This window comes from Carcharodon carcharias, assembly GCF_017639515.1.
Source record: "Carcharodon carcharias isolate sCarCar2 chromosome X unlocalized genomic scaffold, sCarCar2.pri SUPER_X_unloc_2, whole genome shotgun sequence".
In the NCBI taxonomy this organism is placed as follows: Eukaryota; Metazoa; Chordata; class Chondrichthyes; order Lamniformes; family Lamnidae; genus Carcharodon; species Carcharodon carcharias.
Window position 1 is genome coordinate 134814 of NW_024470875.1, and position 21008 is coordinate 155821.

At 61.3% G+C, this 21008-nt stretch overlaps 1 protein-coding gene across 1 annotated transcript in view; it reads right to left on the reverse strand.

Annotated features, from left to right (window-relative positions):
* Positions 1–21008, reverse strand: part of LOC121275087 (cyclin-T1-like) — a 54104-nt gene that overhangs the window by 10424 nt on the left and 22672 nt on the right. The window contains exons 2-4 of the mRNA XM_041182493.1: positions 6975–7035; positions 5807–5884; positions 4662–4707 (exon numbers count right to left, since the gene is read on the reverse strand). Coding sequence (XP_041038427.1) covers positions 4662–4675 — 14 coding nt within the window. The 5' untranslated portion in view covers positions 4676–4707; positions 5807–5884; positions 6975–7035. The remainder of the gene's footprint in view (positions 1–4661; positions 4708–5806; positions 5885–6974; positions 7036–21008) is intronic.

Here is a 21008-nt window from a genome sequence, read left to right on the forward strand (position 1 = left end):
CCCTCCCAATAAACACTAACATCCTATTAGTTTCCCTAATTACCTGCTGTACCTGCATTACTAACCTTTTGTGATTCATGCCCTAGGACACCCAGATCCCTCTGCACCTCAGAGCTCTGCGATCTCTCACCATTTAGATAATATGCCTCTTTTTTATTCTTCCTGCCAAAGTGGACAATTTCACATTTGCCCACATGATGCTCCATGTGCTAGATTTTTGCCCGTTCACTAATCTATCTGTCACTTTGCAGCCTCCTTAGATCCTCTTCACAATTTACTCTCCTGCCCATCTTTGTTTCTTCAGCAAATTTAACAACCATACCTTCCGTCCCTTCATCTAAGTCATTTATATAAGTTGTCGAGGCCCCAGCGCTGATCACTGTGGCACACCACTCCTCACATCCTGCCAACCTGAAAAAGACCCATTTATGCCTACTCTCTGCTTCCCGTTAGCCAGTCAATCTTCTACTCAGGTCAATGTGTTACCCCTTACACCATGAGCTTTTATCTTCTGCAATAACCTTTCATGTGGCACTTTACCAAATGCCTTCTGGAAATCTAAGTACAGCACATCCACCGGTTCCCCTTTATCCACAGCACATCTGACCCCTTCAAAGAACTCCAATAAATTGGTTAAACATGATTTCCCTTTCTTGACTCGGCCTGATGGTCTTGAATTTTTCTAAAACGCCCTGCTATAACATCTTTAATAACAGCTTTTAACATTTTCCCTGTGACAGATCTTAGACTCACTGGCTTACAGTTTCCTGCTCCGCGTCTCCCTCCCTTTTTGAGTAAAGGAGTTACATTTGCTATTTTCCAATCTAATGGAACCTTCTCCGAATCCAGGGAATTTTGAAAAATTAAAACCAAAGCATCAACTACCTCACTCTCCACTTCTTTAAAGACCCTGGAGTGAAGTCCAAGCGGACCTAGGGATTAGTCAGCCCGCAGCCCCAACAATTTACTCAGTACCACTTCCCTGGTGATTGTAATTTTCCCGAGTTCCTCCCTCCCTTCCATTTCCTGATTTACCGCTATTTCCGGGATGTTCCTTGTGTCCTCTATAGTGAGGACCGAAGCAAAATACCTGGTTAATTCATCCGCCATCTCCCTACTTTCCGTTATCAATTCCCTAGATGCACTACTCTCTGTAGGACCAGCGCTCACTTTTAACTCTTTTCTTATTTAAGTATCTGTAGAAACTCTTACTGTCTGTCTTTACATTTCTAGCTCTCTCTCGTTCATTTTACTTCCTTATTAATATTTCTGTCATTCTTTGTTGTCCTTTCCATTCTTTCCAGTCTTCTGATCTGCTGCCTGTATCTGCGTAACTATCTGCTTTCTCCTTTAAGTTTGATACGGTCTTTAACTTTTTTTTAAATTAACCACTGATGGTGGGCCCTCCCCTTGGAATTTTCCTTTCTCACTGGAATGAATATATTCTGTGTAATCTGAAATATCCCTTTAAATGTCTGTCACTGAACCTCTATTGACCTATCCTTTAACCTCGTTTGCCGCTTCACTTTAGCCAGCTCTGCTCTCGTGCCCTCACAATTGCCCTTATTTAAGTTTAAAATACTAGTCCTGGACACACTAGTTTCTCCCTCAAAATGAACGTAAAATCCAGTCATATTATGATCGCTGCTACCGAGTGGTTCCCTCACTAGGAGATCATCAATTAATCCTATCTCTTTGCTCAATACCAGGTCTAGTCTAGCCTGCTCTCTGGTTGGTTCCAGAACATGCTGTTCCAAGAAACTATCCTGAAAACATTCTATGAACTCCTCATCTAGGCTACCTTTGCCCATCTGATGTTGCCAGTCTATATGTAGATTAAAATCCCCCATGATTATTGCTGCACAATTCTGACAAGCTCCTATTATCTCTCCTTTTATACTCTTGTCCTACTGTGTAGTTACAATTAGGGGGCCTGTACACCACTCCTACAAGTGACTTTGTGCCTTTATCATTCCTCATCTCAACCCAAACCGCTTCTACATCCTGGTTTCCTGAACTTAGGTCATCCCTCTCTAATGTGCTAATTAACAGAGCTACCCCTTCACCTTTTCCAAACTTCCTACATGTCCTATACCCTTTAATATTCAGGTCCCAACCTATGCCCTCCTGTAACCATGTCTCAGTAATGGCTATCAGATCGTACTTATTTACTTATCTTGTGTTATCAGTTCATCTGTTTTGTTTCGAATGCTACACGCGCTTAGATACAGAGCCTTTAGTTTTGTCTTTTTATTATTTTTGTAGCGTCGAGCCTTATCTGCTGATTTACTCTTACATTTGTACTCTCTGTCTGTTTTGTCACATTGTTTATCATTTCCCACAATAATACCTTTCTCTCTCTTGCCTTGTCTCTACTCTTTGGTTTACCACATCTTCCCAAATTTGATCCCTTGCCCTCAGTTTAAAACACTCTCTACTTCCCTAGCGATGCAGCTCACAAGGACACCAGCCCCAGCACGGTTCAGGTGTAGACCGTCCCACTTTCCCCAGTACTGGGGCCAGTGCCCCACGAGCTGGAACCCACCTCTCCCACACCAGTCTTTGAGCCACACGTTCACCTCTCTAATCTTATTTGTCCCACGCCAATTTGCACGTGGCTCAGGGTAATCCAGAAATTATTACCCTTGAGGTTCTGCTTAATTTGGTTGCCTAGCTCGTCCAGCCTAGTCGTTGGTACCAACATGGACCACGACCACTGCATCCTCCACCTCCCACTGCAAAGTCCTCTCCAGCCCTGAACAAATGTCCCGAACCTGGGCACCGGACAGGCAACACAGCCGCCTGGACTCTCGCTCTTTGTTACAGAGAACGATGTAAATCCCCCAAACTGCACTGGAACATAAGAAATAGGAACAGGAGTAGGCCATTCAGCCCCTCGAGCCTGCTCCGCCATTCAATAAGATCATGGCTGATCTGTTTGTGTTTCGATTTCCACCCTCCCATCTAACCCCGATAACCTTCGATTCCCATGCCTAACCAGAATCTATCTACCTCCGCCTTTAAAATATTTAATGATCCCACCTCTGTCACCTTCTGAGGCAGAGAATTCTAAAGTCGCACAGCCCTCTGAGAGAAAAAAATTTCTCCTCATCTCTGTCCTACAAGGGGCCGTCCCTGATTTTAAAATGGTGACCCCCACCCACCTCGTTCTGGACTCACCCACAAGAGGAAACATCCTTTACACATCCACTTTCAGGATCTTATACACTTCAATCAAATCACCCCTCACTCTTCTAAACTCCAGTGGAAACAAGCCCAGTCTGTCCAACCTTTCCTCATAAGACAACCCACTCATTCCAACTATCAATCTATTAAACCTCCTCTGAGCCGCCCCTCCCAACACATTTACATCCTTCCTTCCATAAGGAGACTCTTTGTGGAGTTATATATGCTTTTTCCTTAAGGTGGGTCCTCCCCTTAGAGTTTTTCTTTAGAACAGGAACGTACATAGCTGAACACTCTGAAACGTCCCCTTAAACGTATGCCACTGCTTCTCGATTGATCGTATCCCCTGGCCTCCTGTCCCCGACTACCACAACATTCCTTTTTGCTCCCCCCACACTTGGATGGCCCCCTGTACCATGGTGACTCTTCTCATCCACCCTGCAGTCCCTGTTCACATCCAAACAGGCTGAGAGAACCTCCGACCTGCCGGACAATTGCAGAGGCTCACACTCCTGCCCTCTGGGTCCCCTCTCACCTGCCTCACGCCCTCCTGTGCCTGGCCACTGACCAAATCAGAAGGCCCTATCCTGAGTGGCGTGGCTGCCTCCTGGTACAAAACATCCAGGTAGCTTTCCCCCTCCCTGATGCGTCGCAGTGTCTGCAGCTCAGCCTCCGGCTCAGTGACTCGGAGCCGAAGCTCCTCTAGCCGCAAACGCTGACTGCAGATGTGTTTGCCCTGGGTCACAAGGTTACCCAGGGAGCTCCCACATGCTGCGGACCTGACACATCACCTGCCTTGGCATCCTTAATGTGTTTTAAATAATTACTTCGTTATATTAATCACTTATTTATGTTGCTTTCTTATAGAGTTCACTAACTTTACCACCAATTTGTGTACTGTTTTAAACCCTAGGAATCGAATAGGGCTCACCCACTTACCAGATACTCACCAAACAGCTAGCTCCTTTCTCTGTAGTAGAGCAAGAACCAAGTCCTATGGGATCAGAAAGATAGAAAGAGGGAACGAACACCTCCTTCCCCCCACAGCCATACCGAACTCCAAGTCTTCGCTCAGTTAGCCAGCTGTATTAAAGGGCCCTGAATTTATAGTAAACTGAACTGGGGCGACAGTAGCCAGATTCTACCAGTTAGCTAATTAGTTACTCAGCTCCTACAGCGGAGAGTGAGTTTACCCTGCCTAAACCGCAAGAAAGAACTTAGCCTGCTTACACAGTACTTTCCTGTTACTGTTAATTACAGACAAGAGCAGATCTTAAGCACAAAATTAACACCGAGAACTCCCTCTCACCATACTCCAAGCCTTCACTCAGCACAGCCACACGCTCCGTTTCACACTGACGTGCACACACAGAGGTCGGGGGGGGGGGCGGGGGGTAGGGGCGCACAGGCAGGGCAGGCAATGAAGTTGCAGTTTGTCAGAAAGTTTGCAATCTAACTGTACAGTAACTAACAACCTGTTGGTGGCCATGAAATATGACGTCTGTGCCAAATCCTTGCTCGCTGGAGGGGGGGGAAGAGAAACACAGGGCAGTCAGTAGCAGACGACACTGAACAGCAGGGATGTCTCACTCTGCAGGGAGAAATCGTTAACTCTCATATCAGGGACTGCAGACGGGGGGAGGGGGTGAGAAAGAGACACACACAGTGTTAACCTGTAAAATACAGTGAATTCATGCATCATATTAAATACAGTGAATGAAATATAATTACCCCCCCCCCCCACCCACACAACCCTTCCCCTCAGTCTGCCTGTCCGCTTGCCCCCCCACCCCGCCCTCTGCTTCCCCAGTCTCCTGATAACTCTGATTCGTCTGTGGGAATCTATTGCAAGACTGGTCGCAGTCTGCTACCAGAGTCTAGACAGAGAGGGAGAGAAGAGAGCAGTTCAACTGCCAGCAGATGATCCCAATCCACTCCGGGCTGGGGCGATATCCCAGTGAATTGTGGGATTCAGGAGGAGTGGGGTAGAGCAGACCCAGCGTATGGTGGGTTTGAGGGGGTGGGGGCCGTGACCCCGGCAGATGCTGGGCCAGGAGAGGGGGTGAGCCCAGTAAAGCTCTCCCAACACAGTCCCCATCAAACAATCCCAGGAAAGGTACAGCACGGGGTTAGATACAGAGTAAAGCTCCCTCTACACTGTCCCCATCAAACACTCCCAGGACAGGTACAGCACGGGGTTAGATACAGTGTAAAGCTCCCTCTACACTGTCCCCATCAAACACTCCCAGGACAGGTACAGCACGAGGTTAGATACAGAGTAAATCTCCCTCTACACCGTCCCCATCAACAATCCCAAGACAGTTACAGCACGGGGTTAGATACTGAGTAAAGCTTGCTCTACAACGTCCCCATCAAACACTCCCAGGACAGGTACAGCACGGGGTTAGATACCGAGTAAAGCTCCCTCTACACTGTCCCCATCAAACACTCCCAGGACAGGTACAGCACGGGGTTAGATACCGAGTAAAGCTCCCTCTACACTGTCCCCATCAAACACTCCCAGGACAGGTACAGCACGAGGTTAGATACCGAGTAAAGCTCGCACTACAGTGTACTATGCTTATCTCAATAATTATTAATCAACTTGTTCCATACTTGCCTTTGTCGTCCTTACCTCTCACTAACTGGGTACATTTCACCACGTGTGTGTGTGGATGATCTATGGTGATGTCAAACCCTGCAAGAGACAGGAACATCCACAAAGGACAGTCAGTGTTTGAGAGGAGCGATCACATCCCACATTTAAGTGTAAACAGAGCCCACTGTGTGACTGAGAAGCTCCTGGTGCCTAGTCTAAACAGTGGTGTAAAATGATGCCACTCTCAGAAATGTTCAGCTTTCTTAAACCTACAGCAACAGGAGGAGGCCAATCAGTACCCATCTCCTCGAGCCTGTTACACAGGAACAGGAGGAGGCCATTCAGCCCCTCCTCCCTCCTTGAGCCTGTTACACAGGAACAGGAAGAGGCCATTCAGTACCCATCTCCTTGAGCCTGTTACACAGGAACAGGAAGAGGCCATTCAGTACCCATCTCCTCGAGCCTGTTACACAGGAACAGAAGGAGGCCATTCAGCCCCTCCTCGAGCCTGTTACACAGGAACAGGAGGAGGCCATTCAACCCCTCCACCACGAGCCTGTTACACAGGAACTGGAGGAGGCCATTCAGCCCTTCCTCGAGCCTGTTACACAGGAACAGGAGGCAGACATTCAGCAACCCCCTCCTTCTCGAGTCTGTTACACAGGAACAGGAGGAGACCATTCAGCCCCTCCTCGAGCCTGTTACATAGGAAGCCTTCCTTCTTTCCCGCCCGCTCCCCGTTACCTCTTCTCCCCCTCCGAATTGAAGACCCCTCATCACCGGTGACACAGGAACAGGAGGAAACCATTCAGCCCCCCTCCTCCTCGAGCCTGTTACACAGGAACAGGAGGAGGCCATTCAGCCTGGATAATAAATACTGGCAGCACCAGCAATGCTTGCATCCCGTGAAGGATGAAAAAGAAACACGACAGCCAATGGCAGGGGTGAGGGAGGAGGAAGCGGTATGGAGTGAGGTCCGAGCTGCCAAATGGGGAGTGATGGACACAATCCTGTCATTAAACCAATATCGTCTAACTCTTGTTGCTGTGGGTCTTCCCCTGCGAGCCCTCAGGACTGTGGTGGAGGGTATAAGCTGCAGATTAGACTCTGCTGACAGGCTCCTCTGCTCCCACCGTTCCTCACCCTGCACCCCCACCCCGAGCAGCGATCGTCCAGCCTGAGCACTTACCCAGGGTCTGCAGGATGACACTCTCGAGAATGACCAGGTCCTGGGCCTGCTGCAGGTATGTCTACGGTCCAGAGACAAGAGTCAGGTTATTCACTTGGCAACAGCAAAGCATCTGCACTGTTTCATAGCATCGCTGAGGGAACACACTCATCAGACGTGCAAAACATTCTCCCTACACCCCGTCACCACTACAGGCTACTACAGCACTTGCCCAACACCGAGTTCACCCAGCACCGTGCTGCCGCTCTCTCCTCCACCCCAACACCGCGCTGCCGCTCTCTCCTCCACCCCAACACCGTGCTGCCGTTCTCTCCTCCACCCCAACACCGCGCTGCCGCTCTCTCCTCCACCCCAACACCGCGCTGCCGCTCTCTCCTCCACCCCAACACCGTGCTGCCGCTCTCTCCTCCACCCCAACACCGCGCTGCCGCTCTCTCCTCCACCCCAACACCGTGCTGCAGCTCTCTCCTCCACCCCAACACCACTCTGCCCCAACACCGCGCTGCCGCTCTCTCCTCCCCCCCAACACCGCTCTGCCCCAACACCGCGCTGCCGCTCTCACCTCCACACCAACACTGCTCTGCCCCAACACCGCGCTGCTGCTCTCTCCTCCACCCCAACACCGCGTCCACCCCAACACCGTGCTGCCGCTCTCTCCTCCACCCCAACACCGTGCTGCCGCTCTCTCCTCCACCCCAACACCACGCTGCCGCTCTCTCCTCCCCCCCAACACCGTGCTGCCGCTCTCTCATCCCCCCCAACACCGCTCTGCCCCAACACCATGCTGCCGCTCTCTCCCCCACCCCAACACTGCTCTGCCCCAACACCGCGCTGCCGCTCTCTCCTCCACCCCAACACCATGCTGCCGCTCTCTCCCCCACCCCAACACTGCTCTGCCCCAACACCGCACTGCTGCTCTCTCCTCCACCCCAACACCGTGCTGCTGCTCTCTCCTCCACCCCAACACCGCACTGCCGCTCTCTCCTCCATCCCAACACCGCGCTGCCGCTCTCTCCTCCTCCCCAACACCGCGCTGCCGCTCTCTCCTCCACCCCAACACTGCTCTGCCCCAACACCGCGCTGCCGTTCTCTCCTCCACCCCAACACCGCGCTGCCGCTCTCTCCTCCACCCCAACACCGTGCTGCAGCTCTCTCCTCCACCCCAACACCACTCTGCCCCAACACCGCGCTGCCGCTCTCTCCTCCCCGCCAACACCGTGCTGCCGCTCTCTCCTCCCCCCCAACACCGCTCTGCCCCAACACCGCGCTGCCGCTCTCTCCTCCACACTAACACTGCTCTGCCCCAACACCGCGCTGCTGCTCTCTCCTCCACCCCAACACCGCGTCCACCCCAACACCGTGCTGCCGCTCTCTCCTCCACCCCAACACCGTGCTGCCGCTCTCTCCTCCACCCCAACACCACGCTGCCGCTCTCTCCTCCCCCCCAACACCGTGCTGCCGCTCTCTCATCCCCCCCAACACCGCTCTGCCCCAACACCATGCTGCCGCTCTCTCCCCCACCCCAACACTGCTCTGCCCCAACACCGCGCTGCCGCTCTCTCCTCCACCCCAACACCATGCTGCCGCTCTCTCCCCCACCCCAACACTGCTCTGCCCCAACACCGCACTGCCGCTCTCTCCTCCACCCCAACACCGTGCTGCTGCTCTCTCCTCCACCCCAACACCGCACTGCCGCTCTCTCCTCCACCCCAACACCGCGCTGCCGCTCTCTCCTCCTCCCCAACACCGCGCTGCCGCTCTCTCCTCCACCCCAACACTGCTCTGCCCCAACACCGCGCTGCCGCTCTCTCCTCCACCCCAACACCGCGCTGCCGCTCTCTCCTCCCCCCCCAACACCGTGCTGCCGCTCTCTCCTCCACCCCAACACCGTGCTGCCGCTCTCTCCTCCACCCCAACACCGCGCTGCCGCTCTCTCCTCCCCCCCAACACCGTGCTGCCGCTCTCTCATCCCCCCCAACACCGCTCTGCCCCAACACCACGCTGCCGCTCTCTCCTCCACCCCAACACTGCTCTGCCCCAACACCGCGCTGCCGCTCTCTCCTCCACCCCAACACCGCGCTGCCGCTCTCTCCTCCCCCCCAACACCGTGCTGCCGCTCTCTCCTCCCCCCCCAACACCGTGCTGCCGCTCTCTCCTCCCCCCCAACACCGTGCTGCCGCTCTCTCATCCCCCCCAACACCGCTCTGCCCCAACACCACGCTGCCGCTCTCTCCTCCACCCAAACACTGCTCTGCCCCAACACCGCGCTGCCGCTCTCTCCTCCACCCCAACACCGTGCTGCCGCTCTCTCCTCCACCCCAACACCGCTCTGCCCCAACACCGTTCTGCCGCTCTCTCCTCCTCCCCAATACCGCGCTGCCGCTCTCTCCTCCTCCCCAACACCGTGCTGCCGCTCTCTCCTCCCCCCCAACACTGCTCTGCCCCAACACCGCGCTGCCGCTCTCTCCTCCACCCCAACACTGCTCTGCCCCAACACCGCCCTCCCCCCTCTCCTCCACTCCAACACCGCACTGCCGCTCTCTCCTCCACCTCAACATCGTGCTGCCACTCTCTCCTCCACCCCAACACCGTGCTGCCGCTCTCTCCTCCACCCCAACACCGTGCTGCCGCTCGCTCCTCCACCCCAACACCGCGCTGCCGCTCTCTCCTCCACCCCAACACCGCTCAGCCCCAACACCGCACTGCCGCTCTCTCCTCCAACCCAACACCGTACTGCCGCTCTCTCCTCCACCCCAACACCGCACTGCCCCTCTCTCCTCCACCCCAACACCGCACTGCCGCTCTCTCCTCCACCCCAACACCGTGCTGCTGCTCTCTCCTCCACCCCAACACCGCACTGCCGCTCTCTCCTCCACCCCAACACCGCGCTGCCGCTCTCTCCTCCTCCCCAACACCGCGCTGCCGCTCTCTCCTCCACCCCAACACTGCTCTGCCCCAACACCGCGCTGCCGCTCTCTCCTCCACCCCAACACCGCGCTGCCGCTCTCTCCTCCCCCCCAACACCGTGCTGCCGCTCTCTCCTCCACCCCAACACCGTGCTGCCGCTCTCTGCTCCACCCCAACACCGCGCTGCCGCTCTCTCCTCCCCCCCAACACCGTGCTGCCGCTCTCTCATCCACCCCAACACCGCTCTGCCCCAACACCACGCTGCCGCTCTCTCCTCCACCCAAACACTGCTCTGCCCCAACACCGCGCTGCCGCTCTCTCCTCCACCCCAAAACCGTTCTGCCGCTCTCTCCTCCACCCCAACACCGCGCTGCCGCTCTCTCCTCCTCCCCAACACCGTGCTGCCGCTCTCTCCTCCCCCCCAACACTGCTCTGCCCCAACACCGCGCTGCCGCTCTCTCCTCCACCCCAACACTGCTCTGCCCCAACACCGCCCTCCCCCCTCTCCTCCACTCCAACACCGCACTGCCGCTCTCTCCTCCACCTCAACATCGTGCTGCCACTCTCTCCTCCACCCCAACACCGTGCTGCCGCTCTCTCCTCCACCCCAACACCGTGCTGCCGCTCGCTCCTCCACTCCAACACCGCGCTGCCGCTCTCTCCTCCACCCCAACACCGCTCTGCCCCAACACCGCACTGCCGCTCTCTCCTCCAACCCAACACCATGCTGCCGCTCTCTCCTCCACCCCAACACCGCACTGCCCCTCTCTCCTCCACCCCAACACTGCGCTGTCGCTCTCTCCTCCACCCCAACAGCGCGCTGCCCCAACACTGCACTGCCCCTCTCTCCTCCACCCCAACACCGCGCTGTCGCTCTCTCCTCCACCCCAACACCGCGCTGTCGCTCTCTCCTCCACCCCAACACCGCGCTGTCGCTCCCTCCTCCACCCCAACACCGCGCTGCCCCAACACCACGCTGCCGCTCTCTCCTCCACCCCACCACCGCGCTGCCCCAACACCGCACTGCCCCAACACAGCACTGCCGCTCTCTCCTCCACCCCAACACAGCGCTTCCCCTCACTCCTCCACACCAACACCGCGCCGCCGCTCTCTTCTCCACCCCAAACACCACGGTCCCTCTCTCCTCCACCCCAACACCGCGTCCACCCCAACACCGTGCTGCCGCTCTCTCCTCCACCCCAACACCGTGCTGCCGCTCTCTCCTCCACCCCAACACCACGCTGCCGCTCTCTCCTCCCCCCCAACACCGTGCTGCCGCTCTCTCATCCCCCCCAACACCGCTCTGCCCCAACACCGCACTGCCGCTCTCTCCTCCACCCCAACACCGCGCTGCCGCTCTCTCCTCCTCCCCAACACCGTGTTGCCGCTCTCTCCTCCCCCCCAACACTGCTCTGCCCCAACACCGCGCTGCCGCTCTCTCCTCCACCCCAACACTGCTCTGCCCAAACACCGCGCTGCCGCTCTCTCCTCCACCCCAACACCGCGCTGCCGCTCTCTCCTCCACCCCAACACCGTGCTGCCGCTCTCTCCTCCCCCCCCAACACCGTGCTGCCGCTCTCTCCTCCACCCCAACACCGCGCTGCCGCTCTCTCCTCCCCCCCAACATCGTGCTGCCGCTCTCTCATCCCCCCCAACACCGCTCTGCCCCAACACCACGCTGCCGCTCTCTCCTCCACCCAAACACTGCTCTGCCCCAACACCGCGCTGCCGCTCTCTCCTCCACCCCAACACCACGCTGCCGCTCTCTCCTGCCCCCCAACACCGTGCTGCTGCTCTCTCATCCCCCCCAACACCGCTCTGCCCCAACACCATGCTGCCGCTCTCTCCTCCACCCCAACACTGCTCTGCCCCAACACCGCGCTGCCGCTCTCTCCTCCACCCCAACACCGTGCTGCCGCTCTCTCCTCCACCCCAACACCGCACTGCCGCTCTCTCCTCCACCCCAACACCGCGCTGCCGCTCTCTCCTCCTCCCCAACACCGCGCTGCCGCTCTCTCCTCCACCCCAACACCGCACTGCCGCTCTCTCCTCCACCCCAACACCGCGCTGCCGCTCTCTCCTCCTCCCCAACACCGCGCTGCCGCTCTCTCCTCCACCCCAACACTGCTCTGCCCCAACACCGCGCTGCCGCTCTCTCCTCCACCCCAACACCGCGCTGCCGCTCTCTCCTCCCCCCCAACACCGTGCTGCCGCTCTCTCCTCCCCCCCCAACACCGTGCTGCCGCTCTCTCCTCCCCCCCAACACCGTGCTGCCGCTCTCTCATCCCCCCCAACACCGCTCTGCCCCAACACCACGCTGCCGCTCTCTCCTCCACCCAAACACTGCTCTGCCCCAACACCGCGCTGCCGCTCTCTCCTCCACCCCAACACCGTGCTGCCGCTCTCTCCTCCACCCCAACACCGCTCTGCCCCAACACCGTTCTGCCGCTCTCTCCTCCACCCCAATACCGCGCTGCCGCTCTCTCCTCCTCCCCAACACCGTGCTGCCGCTCTCTCCTCCCCCCCAACACTGCTCTGCCCCAACACCGCGCTGCCGCTCTCTCCTCCACCCCAACACTGCTCTGCCCCAACACCGCCCTCCCCCCTCTCCTCCACTCCAACACCGCACTGCCGCTCTCTCCTCCACCTCAACATCGTGCTGCCACTCTCTCCTCCACCCCAACACCGTGCTGCCGCTCTCTCCTCCACCCCAACACCGTGCTGCCGCTCGCTCCTCCACCCCAACACCGCGCTGCCGCTCTCTCCTCCACCCCAACACCGCTCTGCCCCAACACCGCACTGCCGCTCTCTCCTCCAACCCAACACCGTGCTGCCGCTCTCTCCTCCACCCCAACACCGCACTGCCCCTCTCTCCTCCACCCCAACACCGCACTGCCGCTCTCTCCTCCACCCCAACACCGTGCTGCTGCTCTCCCCTCCACCCCAACACCGCACTGCCGCTCTCTCCTCCACCCCAACACCGCACTGCCGCTCTCTCCTCCACCCCAACACCGCGCTGCCGCTCTCTCCTCCTCCCCAACACCGCGCTGCCGCTCTCTCCTCCACCCCAACACTGCTCTGCCCCAACACCGCGCTGCCGCTCTCTCCTCCACCCCAACACCGCGCTGCCGCTCTCTCCTCCCCCCCAACACCGTGCTGCCGCTCTCTCCTCCACCCCAACACCGTGCTGCCGCTCTCTCCTCCACCCCAACACCGCGCTGCCGCTCTCTCCTCCCCCCCAACACCGTGCTGCCGCTCTCTCATCCCCCCCAACACCGCTCTGCCCCAACACCACGCTGCCGCTCTCTCCTCCACCCAAACACTGCTCTGCCCCAACACCGCGCTGCCGCTCTCTCCTCCACCCCAACACCGTTCTGCCGCTCTCTCCTCCACCCCAACACCGCGCTGCCGCTCTCTCCTCCTCCCCAACACCGTGCTGCCGCTCTCTCCTCCCCCCCAACACTGCTCTGCCCCAACACCGCGCTGCCGCTCTCTCCTCCACCCCAACACTGCTCTGCCCCAACACCGCCCTCCCCCCTCTCCTCCACTCCAACACCGCACTGCCGCTCGCTCCTCCACCTCAACAACGTGCTGCCACTCTCTCCTCCACCCCAACACCGTGCTGCCGCTCTCTCCTCCACCCCAACACCGTGCTGCCGCTCGCTCCTCCACTCCAACACCGCGCTGCCGCTCTCTCCTCCACCCCAACACCGCTCTGCCCCAACACCGCACTGCCGCTCTCTCCTCTAACCCAACACCATGCTGCCGCTCTCTCCTCCACCCCAACACCGCACTGCCCCTCTCTCCTCCACCCCAACACTGCGCTGTCGCTCTCTCCTCCACCCCAACAGCGCGCTGCCCCAACACTGCACTGCCCCTCTCTCCTCCACCCCAACACCGCGCTGTCGCTCTCTCTTCCACCCCAACACCGCGCTGTCCCAACACCGCGCTGCCACTCTCTCCTCCACCCCAACACCGCGCTGCCCCAACACCGCGCTGCCACTCTCTCCTCCACCCCAACACCGCGCTGCCCCAACACCGCGCTGCCGCTCTCTCCTCCACTCCAACACAGCGCTGCCCCAACACCGCGCTGCCGCTCTCTCCTCCACCTCAACACCGCGCTGCCCTAACACCACGCTGCCGCTCTCTCCTCCACCCCACCACCGCGCTGCCCCAACACCGCACTGCCCCAACACAGCACTGCCGCTCTCTCCTCCACCCCAACACAGCGCTTCCCCTCACTCCTCCACACCAACACCGCGCCGCCGCTCTCTTCTCCACCCCCAACACCACGGTCCCTCTCTCCTCCACCCCAACACCGCGTCCACCCCAACACCGTGCTGCCGCTCTCTCCTCCACCCCAACACCGTGCTGCCGCTCTCTCCTCCACCCCAACACCACGCTGCCGCTCTCTCCTCCCCCCCAACACCGTGCTGCCGCTCTCTCATCCCCCCCAACACCGCTCTGCCCCAGCACCGCACTGCCGCTCTCTCCTCCACCCCAACACCGCGCTGCCGCTCTCTCCTCCTCCCCAACACCGTGTTGCCGCTCTCTCCTCCCCCCCAACACTGCTCTGCCCCAACACCGCGCTGCCGCTCTCTCCTCCACCCCAACACTGCTCTGCCCAAACACCGCGCTGCCGCTCTCTCCTCCACCCCAACACCGCGCTGCCGCTCTCTCCTCCACCCCAACACCGTGCTGCCGCTCTCTCCTCCCCCCCAACACCGTGCTGCCGCTCTCTCCTCCACCCCAACACCGCGCTGCCGCTCTCTCCTCCCCCCCAACATCGTGCTGCCGCTCTCTCATCCCCCCCAACACCGCTCTGCCCCAACACCACGCTGCCGCTCTCTCCTCCACCCAAACACTGCTCTGCCCCAACACCGCGCTGCCGCTCTCTCCTCCACCCCAACACCACGCTGCCGCTCTCTCCTCCCCCCCAACACCGTGCTGCCGCTCTCTCATCCCCCCCAACACCGCTCTGCCCCAACACCATGCTGCCGCTCTCTCCTCCACCACAACACTGCTCTGCCCCAACACCGCGCTGCCGCTCTCTCCTCCACCCCAACACCGTGCTGCCGCTCTCTCCTCCACCCCAACACCGCACTGCCGCTCTCTCCTCCACCCCAACACCGCGCTGCCGCTCTCTCCTCCTCCCCAACACCGCGCTGCCGCTCTCTCCTCCACCCCAACACCGCACTGCCGCTCTCTCCTCCTCCCCAACACCGCGCTGCCGCTCTCTCCTCCACCCCAACACTGCTCTGCCCCAACACCGCGCTGCCGCTCTCTCCTCCACCCCAACACCGCGCTGCCGCTCTCTCCTCCCCCCCAACACCGTGCTGCCGCTCTCTCCTCCCCCCCCAACACCGTGCTGCCGCTCTCTCCTCCCCCCCAACACCGTGCTGCCGCTCTCTCATGCCCCCCAACACCGCTCTGCCCCAACACCACGCTGCCGCTCTCTCCTCCACCCAAACACTGCTCTGCCCCAACACCGCGCTGCCGCTCTCTCCTCCACCCCAACACCGTGCTGCCGCTCTCTCCTGCACCCCAACACCGCTCTGCCCCAACACCGTTCTGCCGCTCTCTCCTCCACCCCAATACCGCGCTGCCGCTCTCTCCTCCTCCCCAACACCGTGCTGCCGCTCTCTCCTCCCCCCCAACACTGCTCTGCCCCAACACCGCGCTGCCGCTCTCTCCTCCACCCCAACACTGCTCTGCCCCAACACCGCCCTCCCCCCTCTCCTCCACTCCAACACCGCACTGCCGCTCTCTCCTCCACCTCAACATCGTGCTGCCACTCTCTCCTCCACCCCAACACCGTGCTGCCGCTCTCTCCTCCACCCCAACACCGTGCTGCCGCTCGCTCCTCCACCCCAACACCGCGCTGCCGCTCTCTCCTCCACCCCAACACCGCTCTGCCCCAACACCGCACTGCCGCTCTCTCCTCCAACCCAACACCGTGCTGCCGCTCTCTCCTCCACCCCAACACCGCACTGCCCCTCTCTCCTCCACCCCAACACTGCGCTGTCGCTCTCTCCTCCACCCCAACAGCGCGCTGCCCCAACACTGCACTGCCCCTCTCTCCTCTACCCCAACACCGCGCTGTCGCTCTCTCCTCCACCCCAACACCGCGCTGTCGCTCTCTCCTCCACCCCAACACCGCTCTGCCCCAACACCGTTCTGCCGCTCTCTCCTCCACCCCAATACCGCGCTGCCGCTCTCTCCTCCTCCCCAACACCGTGCTGCCGCTCTCTCCTCCCCCCCAACACTGCTCTGCCCCAACACCGCGCTGCCGCTCTCTCCTCCACCCCAACACTGCTCTGCCCCAACACCGCCCTCCCCCCTCTCCTCCACTCCAACACCGCACTGCCGCTCTCTCCTCCACCTCAACATCGTGCTGCCACTCTCTCCTCCACCCCAACACCGTGCTGCCGCTCTCTCCTCCCCCCCAACACTGCTCTGCCCCAACACCGCGCTGCCGCTCTCTCCTCCACCCCAACACTGCTCTGCCCCAACACCGCCCTCCCCCCTCTCCTCCACTCCAATACCGCACTGCCGCTCTCTCCTCCACCTCAACATCGTGCTGCCACTCTCTCCTCCACCCCAACACCGTGCTGCCGCTCTCTCCTCCACCCCAACACCGTGCTGCCGCTCGCTCCTCCACACCAACACCGCGCTGCCGCTCTCTCCTCCACCCCAACACCGCTCTGCCCCAACACCGCACTGCCGCTCTCTCCTCCACCCCAACACCCTGCTGCCGCTCTCTCCTCCACCCCTACACCGCACTGCCCCTCTCTCCTCCACCCCAACACTGCGCTGTCGCTCTCTCCTCCAACCCAACAGCGCGCTGCCCCAACACTGCACTGCCCCTCTCTCCTCCACCCCAACACCGCGCTGTCGCTCTCTCCTCCACCCCAACACCGCGCTGTCGCTCTCTCCTCCACCCCAACACCGCGCTGTCGCTCCCTCCTCCACCCCAACACCGCGCTGCCCCAACACCACGCTGCCGCTCTCTCCTCCACCCCAACACCGCGCTGCCCCAACACCGCGCTGCCACTCTCTCCTCCACCCCAACACCGCGCTGCCCCAACACCGCGCTGCCGCTGTCTCCTCCACTCCAACACAGCGCTGCCCCAACACCGCGCTGCCGCTCTCTCCTCCACCTCAACACCGCGCTGCCCTAACACCACACTGCCGCTCTCTCCTCCACCCCACCACCGCGCTGCCCCAACACCGCACTGCCCCAACACAGCACTGCCGCTCTCTCCTCCACCCCAACACAGCGCTTCCCCTCACTCCTCCACACCAACACCGCGCCGCCGCTCTCTTCTCCACCCCCAACACCACGGTCCCTCTCTCCTCCACCCCAACACCGCGTCCACCCCAACACCGAGCTGCCGCTCTCTCCTCCACCCCAACACCGTGCTGCCGCTCTCTCCTCCACCCCAACACCACGCTGCCGCTCTCTCCTCCCCCCCAACACCGTGCTGCCGCTCTCTCATCCCCCCCAACACCGCTCTGCCCCAACACCGCACTGCCACTCTCTCCTCCACCCCAACACCGCGCTGCCGCTCTCTCCTCCTCCCCAACACCATGTTGCCGCTCTCTCCTCCCCCCCAACACTGCTCTGCCCCAACACCGCGCTGCCGCTCTCTCCTCCACCCCAACACTGCTCTGCCCCAACACCGCGCTGCCGCTCTCTCCTCCACCCCAACACCGCGCTGCCGCTCTCTCCTCCACCCCAACACCGTGCTGCCGCTCTCTCCTCCCCCCCCAACACCGTGCTGCCGCTCTCTCCTCCACCCCAACACCGTGCTGCCGCTCTCTCCTCCCCCCCAACACCGTGCTGCCGCTCTCTCCTCCACCCAACACCGCGCTGCCGCTCTCTCCTCCCCCCCAACATCGTGCTGCCGCTCTCTCATCCCCCCAACACCGCTCTGCCCCAACACCACGCTGCCGCTCTCTCCTCCACCCAAACACTGCTCTGCCCCAACACCGCGCTGCCGCTCTCTCCTCCACCCCAACACCACGCTGCCGCTCTCTCCTCCCCCCCAACACCGTGCTGCCGCTCTCTCATCCCCCCCAACACCGCTCTGCCCCAACACCATGCTGCCGCTCTCTCCTCCACCCCAACACTGCTCTGCCCCAACACCGCGCTGCCGCTCTCTCCTCCACCCCAACACCGTGCTGCCGCTCTCTCCTCCACCCCAACACCGCACTGCCGCTCTCTCCTCCACCCCAACACCGCGCTGCCGCTCTCTCCTCCTCCCCAACACCGCGCTGCCGCTCTCTCCTCCACCCCAACACCGCACTGCCGCTCTCTCCTCCTCCCCAACACCGCGCTGCCGCTCTCTCCTCCACCGCAACACTGCTCTGCCCCAACACCGCGCTGCCGCTCTCTCCTCCCCCCCAACACCGTGCTGCCGCTCTCTCCTCCCCCCCCAACACCGTGCTGCCGCTCTCTCCTCCCCCCCAACACCGTGCTGCCGCTCTCTCCTCCCCCCCAACACCGAGCTGCCGCTCTCTCCTCCCCCCCAACACCGCGCTGCCGCTCTCTCCTCCACCCAAACACTGCTCTGCCCCAACACCGCGCTGCCGCTCTCTCCTCCACCCCAACACCGTGCTGCCGCTCACTCCTCCACCCCAACACCGCTCTGCCCCAACACCGTTCTGCCGCTCTCTCCTCCACCCCAATACCGCGCTGCCGCTCTCTCCTCCTCCCCAACACCGTGCTGCCGCTCTCTCCTCCCCCCCAACACTGCTCTGCCCCAACACCGCGCTGCCGCTCTCTCCTCCACCCCAACACTGCTCTGCCCCAACACCGCCCTCCCCCCTCTCCTCCACTCCAACACCGCACTGCCGCTCTCTCCTCCACCTCAACATCGTGCTGCCACTCTCTCCTCCACCCCAACACCGTGCTGCCGCTCTCTCCTCCACCCCAACACCGTGCTGCCGCTCGCTCCTCCACCCCAACACCGCGCTGCCGCTCTCTCCTCCACCCCAACACCGCTCTGCCCCAACACCGCACTGCCGCTCTCTCCTCCAACCCAACACCGTGCTGCCGCTCTCTCCTCCACCCCAACACCGCACTGCCCCTCTCTCCTCCACCCCAACACTGCGCTGTCGCTCTCTCCTCCACCCCAACAGCGCGCTGCCCCAACACTGCACTGCCCCTCTCTCCTCCACCCCAACACCGCGCTGTCGCTCTCTCCTCCACCCCAACACCGCGCTGTCGCTCTCTCCTCCACCCCAACACCGCTCTGCCCCAACACCGTTCTGCCGCTCTCTCCTCCACCCCAATACCGCGCTGCCGCTCTCTCCTCCTCCCCAACACCGTGCTGCCGCTCTCTCCTCCCCACCACCTGCTCTCTCCTCCACCCCAACACCGCTCTGCCCCAACACCGCCCTGCCGCTCTCTCCTCCAACCAACACCATGCTGCCGCTCTCTCCTCCACCCCAACACCGCACTGCCCCTCTCTCCTCCACCCCAACACCGTGCTGCCGCTCTCTCCTCCACCCCAACACGCGCTGCCCCAACACCGCACTGCCCCTCTCTCCTCCACCCCAACACCGCGCTGCCGCTCTCTCCTCCACCCCAACACCGCGCTGCCGCTCTCTCCTCCACCCCAACACCGTGCTGCCGCTCTCTCCTCCACCCCAACACCGCGCTGCCCCAACACCACGCTGCCGCTCTCTCCTCCACCCCACCACCGCGCTGCCCCAACACCGCACTGCCCCAACACAGCACTGCCGCTCTCTCCTCCACCCCAACACCGCGCTGCCGCTCTCTCCTCCCCCCCAACACCGCGCTGCCGCTCTCTCCTCCACCCCAACACCACGGTCCCTCTCTCCTCCACCCCAACACCGCGTCCACCCCAACACCGTGCTGCCGCTCTCTCCTCCACCCCAACACCGTGCTGCCGCTCTCTCCTCCACCCCAACACCACGCTGCCGCTCTCTCCTCCCCCCCAACACCGTGCTGCCGCTCTCTCATCCCCCCCAACACCGCTCTGCCCCAACACCGCACTGCCGCTCTCTCCTCCACCCCAACACCGCGCTGCCGCTCTCTCCTCCTCCCCAACACCGTGTTGCCGCTCTCTCCTCCCCCCCAACACTGCTCTGCCCCAACACCGCGCTGCCGCTCTCTCCTCCACCCCAACACTGCTCTGCCCAAACACCGCGCTGCCGCTCTCTCCTCCACCCCAACACCGCGCTGCCGCTCTCTCCTCCACCCCAACACCGTGCTGCCGCTCTCTCCTCCCCCCCCAACACCGTGCTGCCGCTCTCTCCTCCACCCCAACACCGCGCTGCCGCTCTCTCCTCCCCCCCAACATCGTGCTGCCGCTCTCTCATCCCCCCCAACACCGCTCTGCCCCAACACCACGCTGCCGCTCTCTCCTCCACCCAAACACTGCTCTGCCCCAACACCGCGCTGCCGCTCTCTCCTCCACCCCAACACCACGCTGCCGCTCTCTCCTGCCCCCCAACACCGTGCTGCTGCTCTCTCATCCCCCCCAACACCGCTCTGCCCCAACACCATGCTGCCGCTCTCTCCTCCACCCCAACACTGCTCTGCCCCAACACCGCGCTGCCGCTCTCTCCTCCACCCCAACACCGTGCTGCCGCTCTCTCCTCCACCCCAACACCGCACTGCCGCTCTCTCCTCCACCCCAACACCGCGCTGCCGCTCTCTCCTCCTCCCCAACACCGCGCTGCCGCTCTCTCCCCCACCCCAACACCGCACTGCCGCTCTCTCCTCCACCCCAACACCGCGCTGCCGCTCTCTCCTCCACCCCAACACCGCTCTGCCCCAACACCGCACTGCCGCTCTCTCCTCCAACCCAACACCATGCTGCCGCTCTCTCCTCCACCCCAACACCGCACTGCCCCTCTCTCCTCCACCCCAACACTGCGCTGTCGCTCTCTCCTCCACCCCAACAGCGCGCTGCCCCAACACTGCACTGCCCCTCTCTCCTCCACCCCAACACCGCGCTGTCGCTCTCTCCTCCACCCCAACACCGCGCTGTCGCTCTCTCCTCCACCCCAACACCGCGCTGTCGCTCCCTCCTCCACCCCAACACCGCGCTGCCCCAACACCACGCTGCCGCTCTCTCCTCCACCCCACCACCG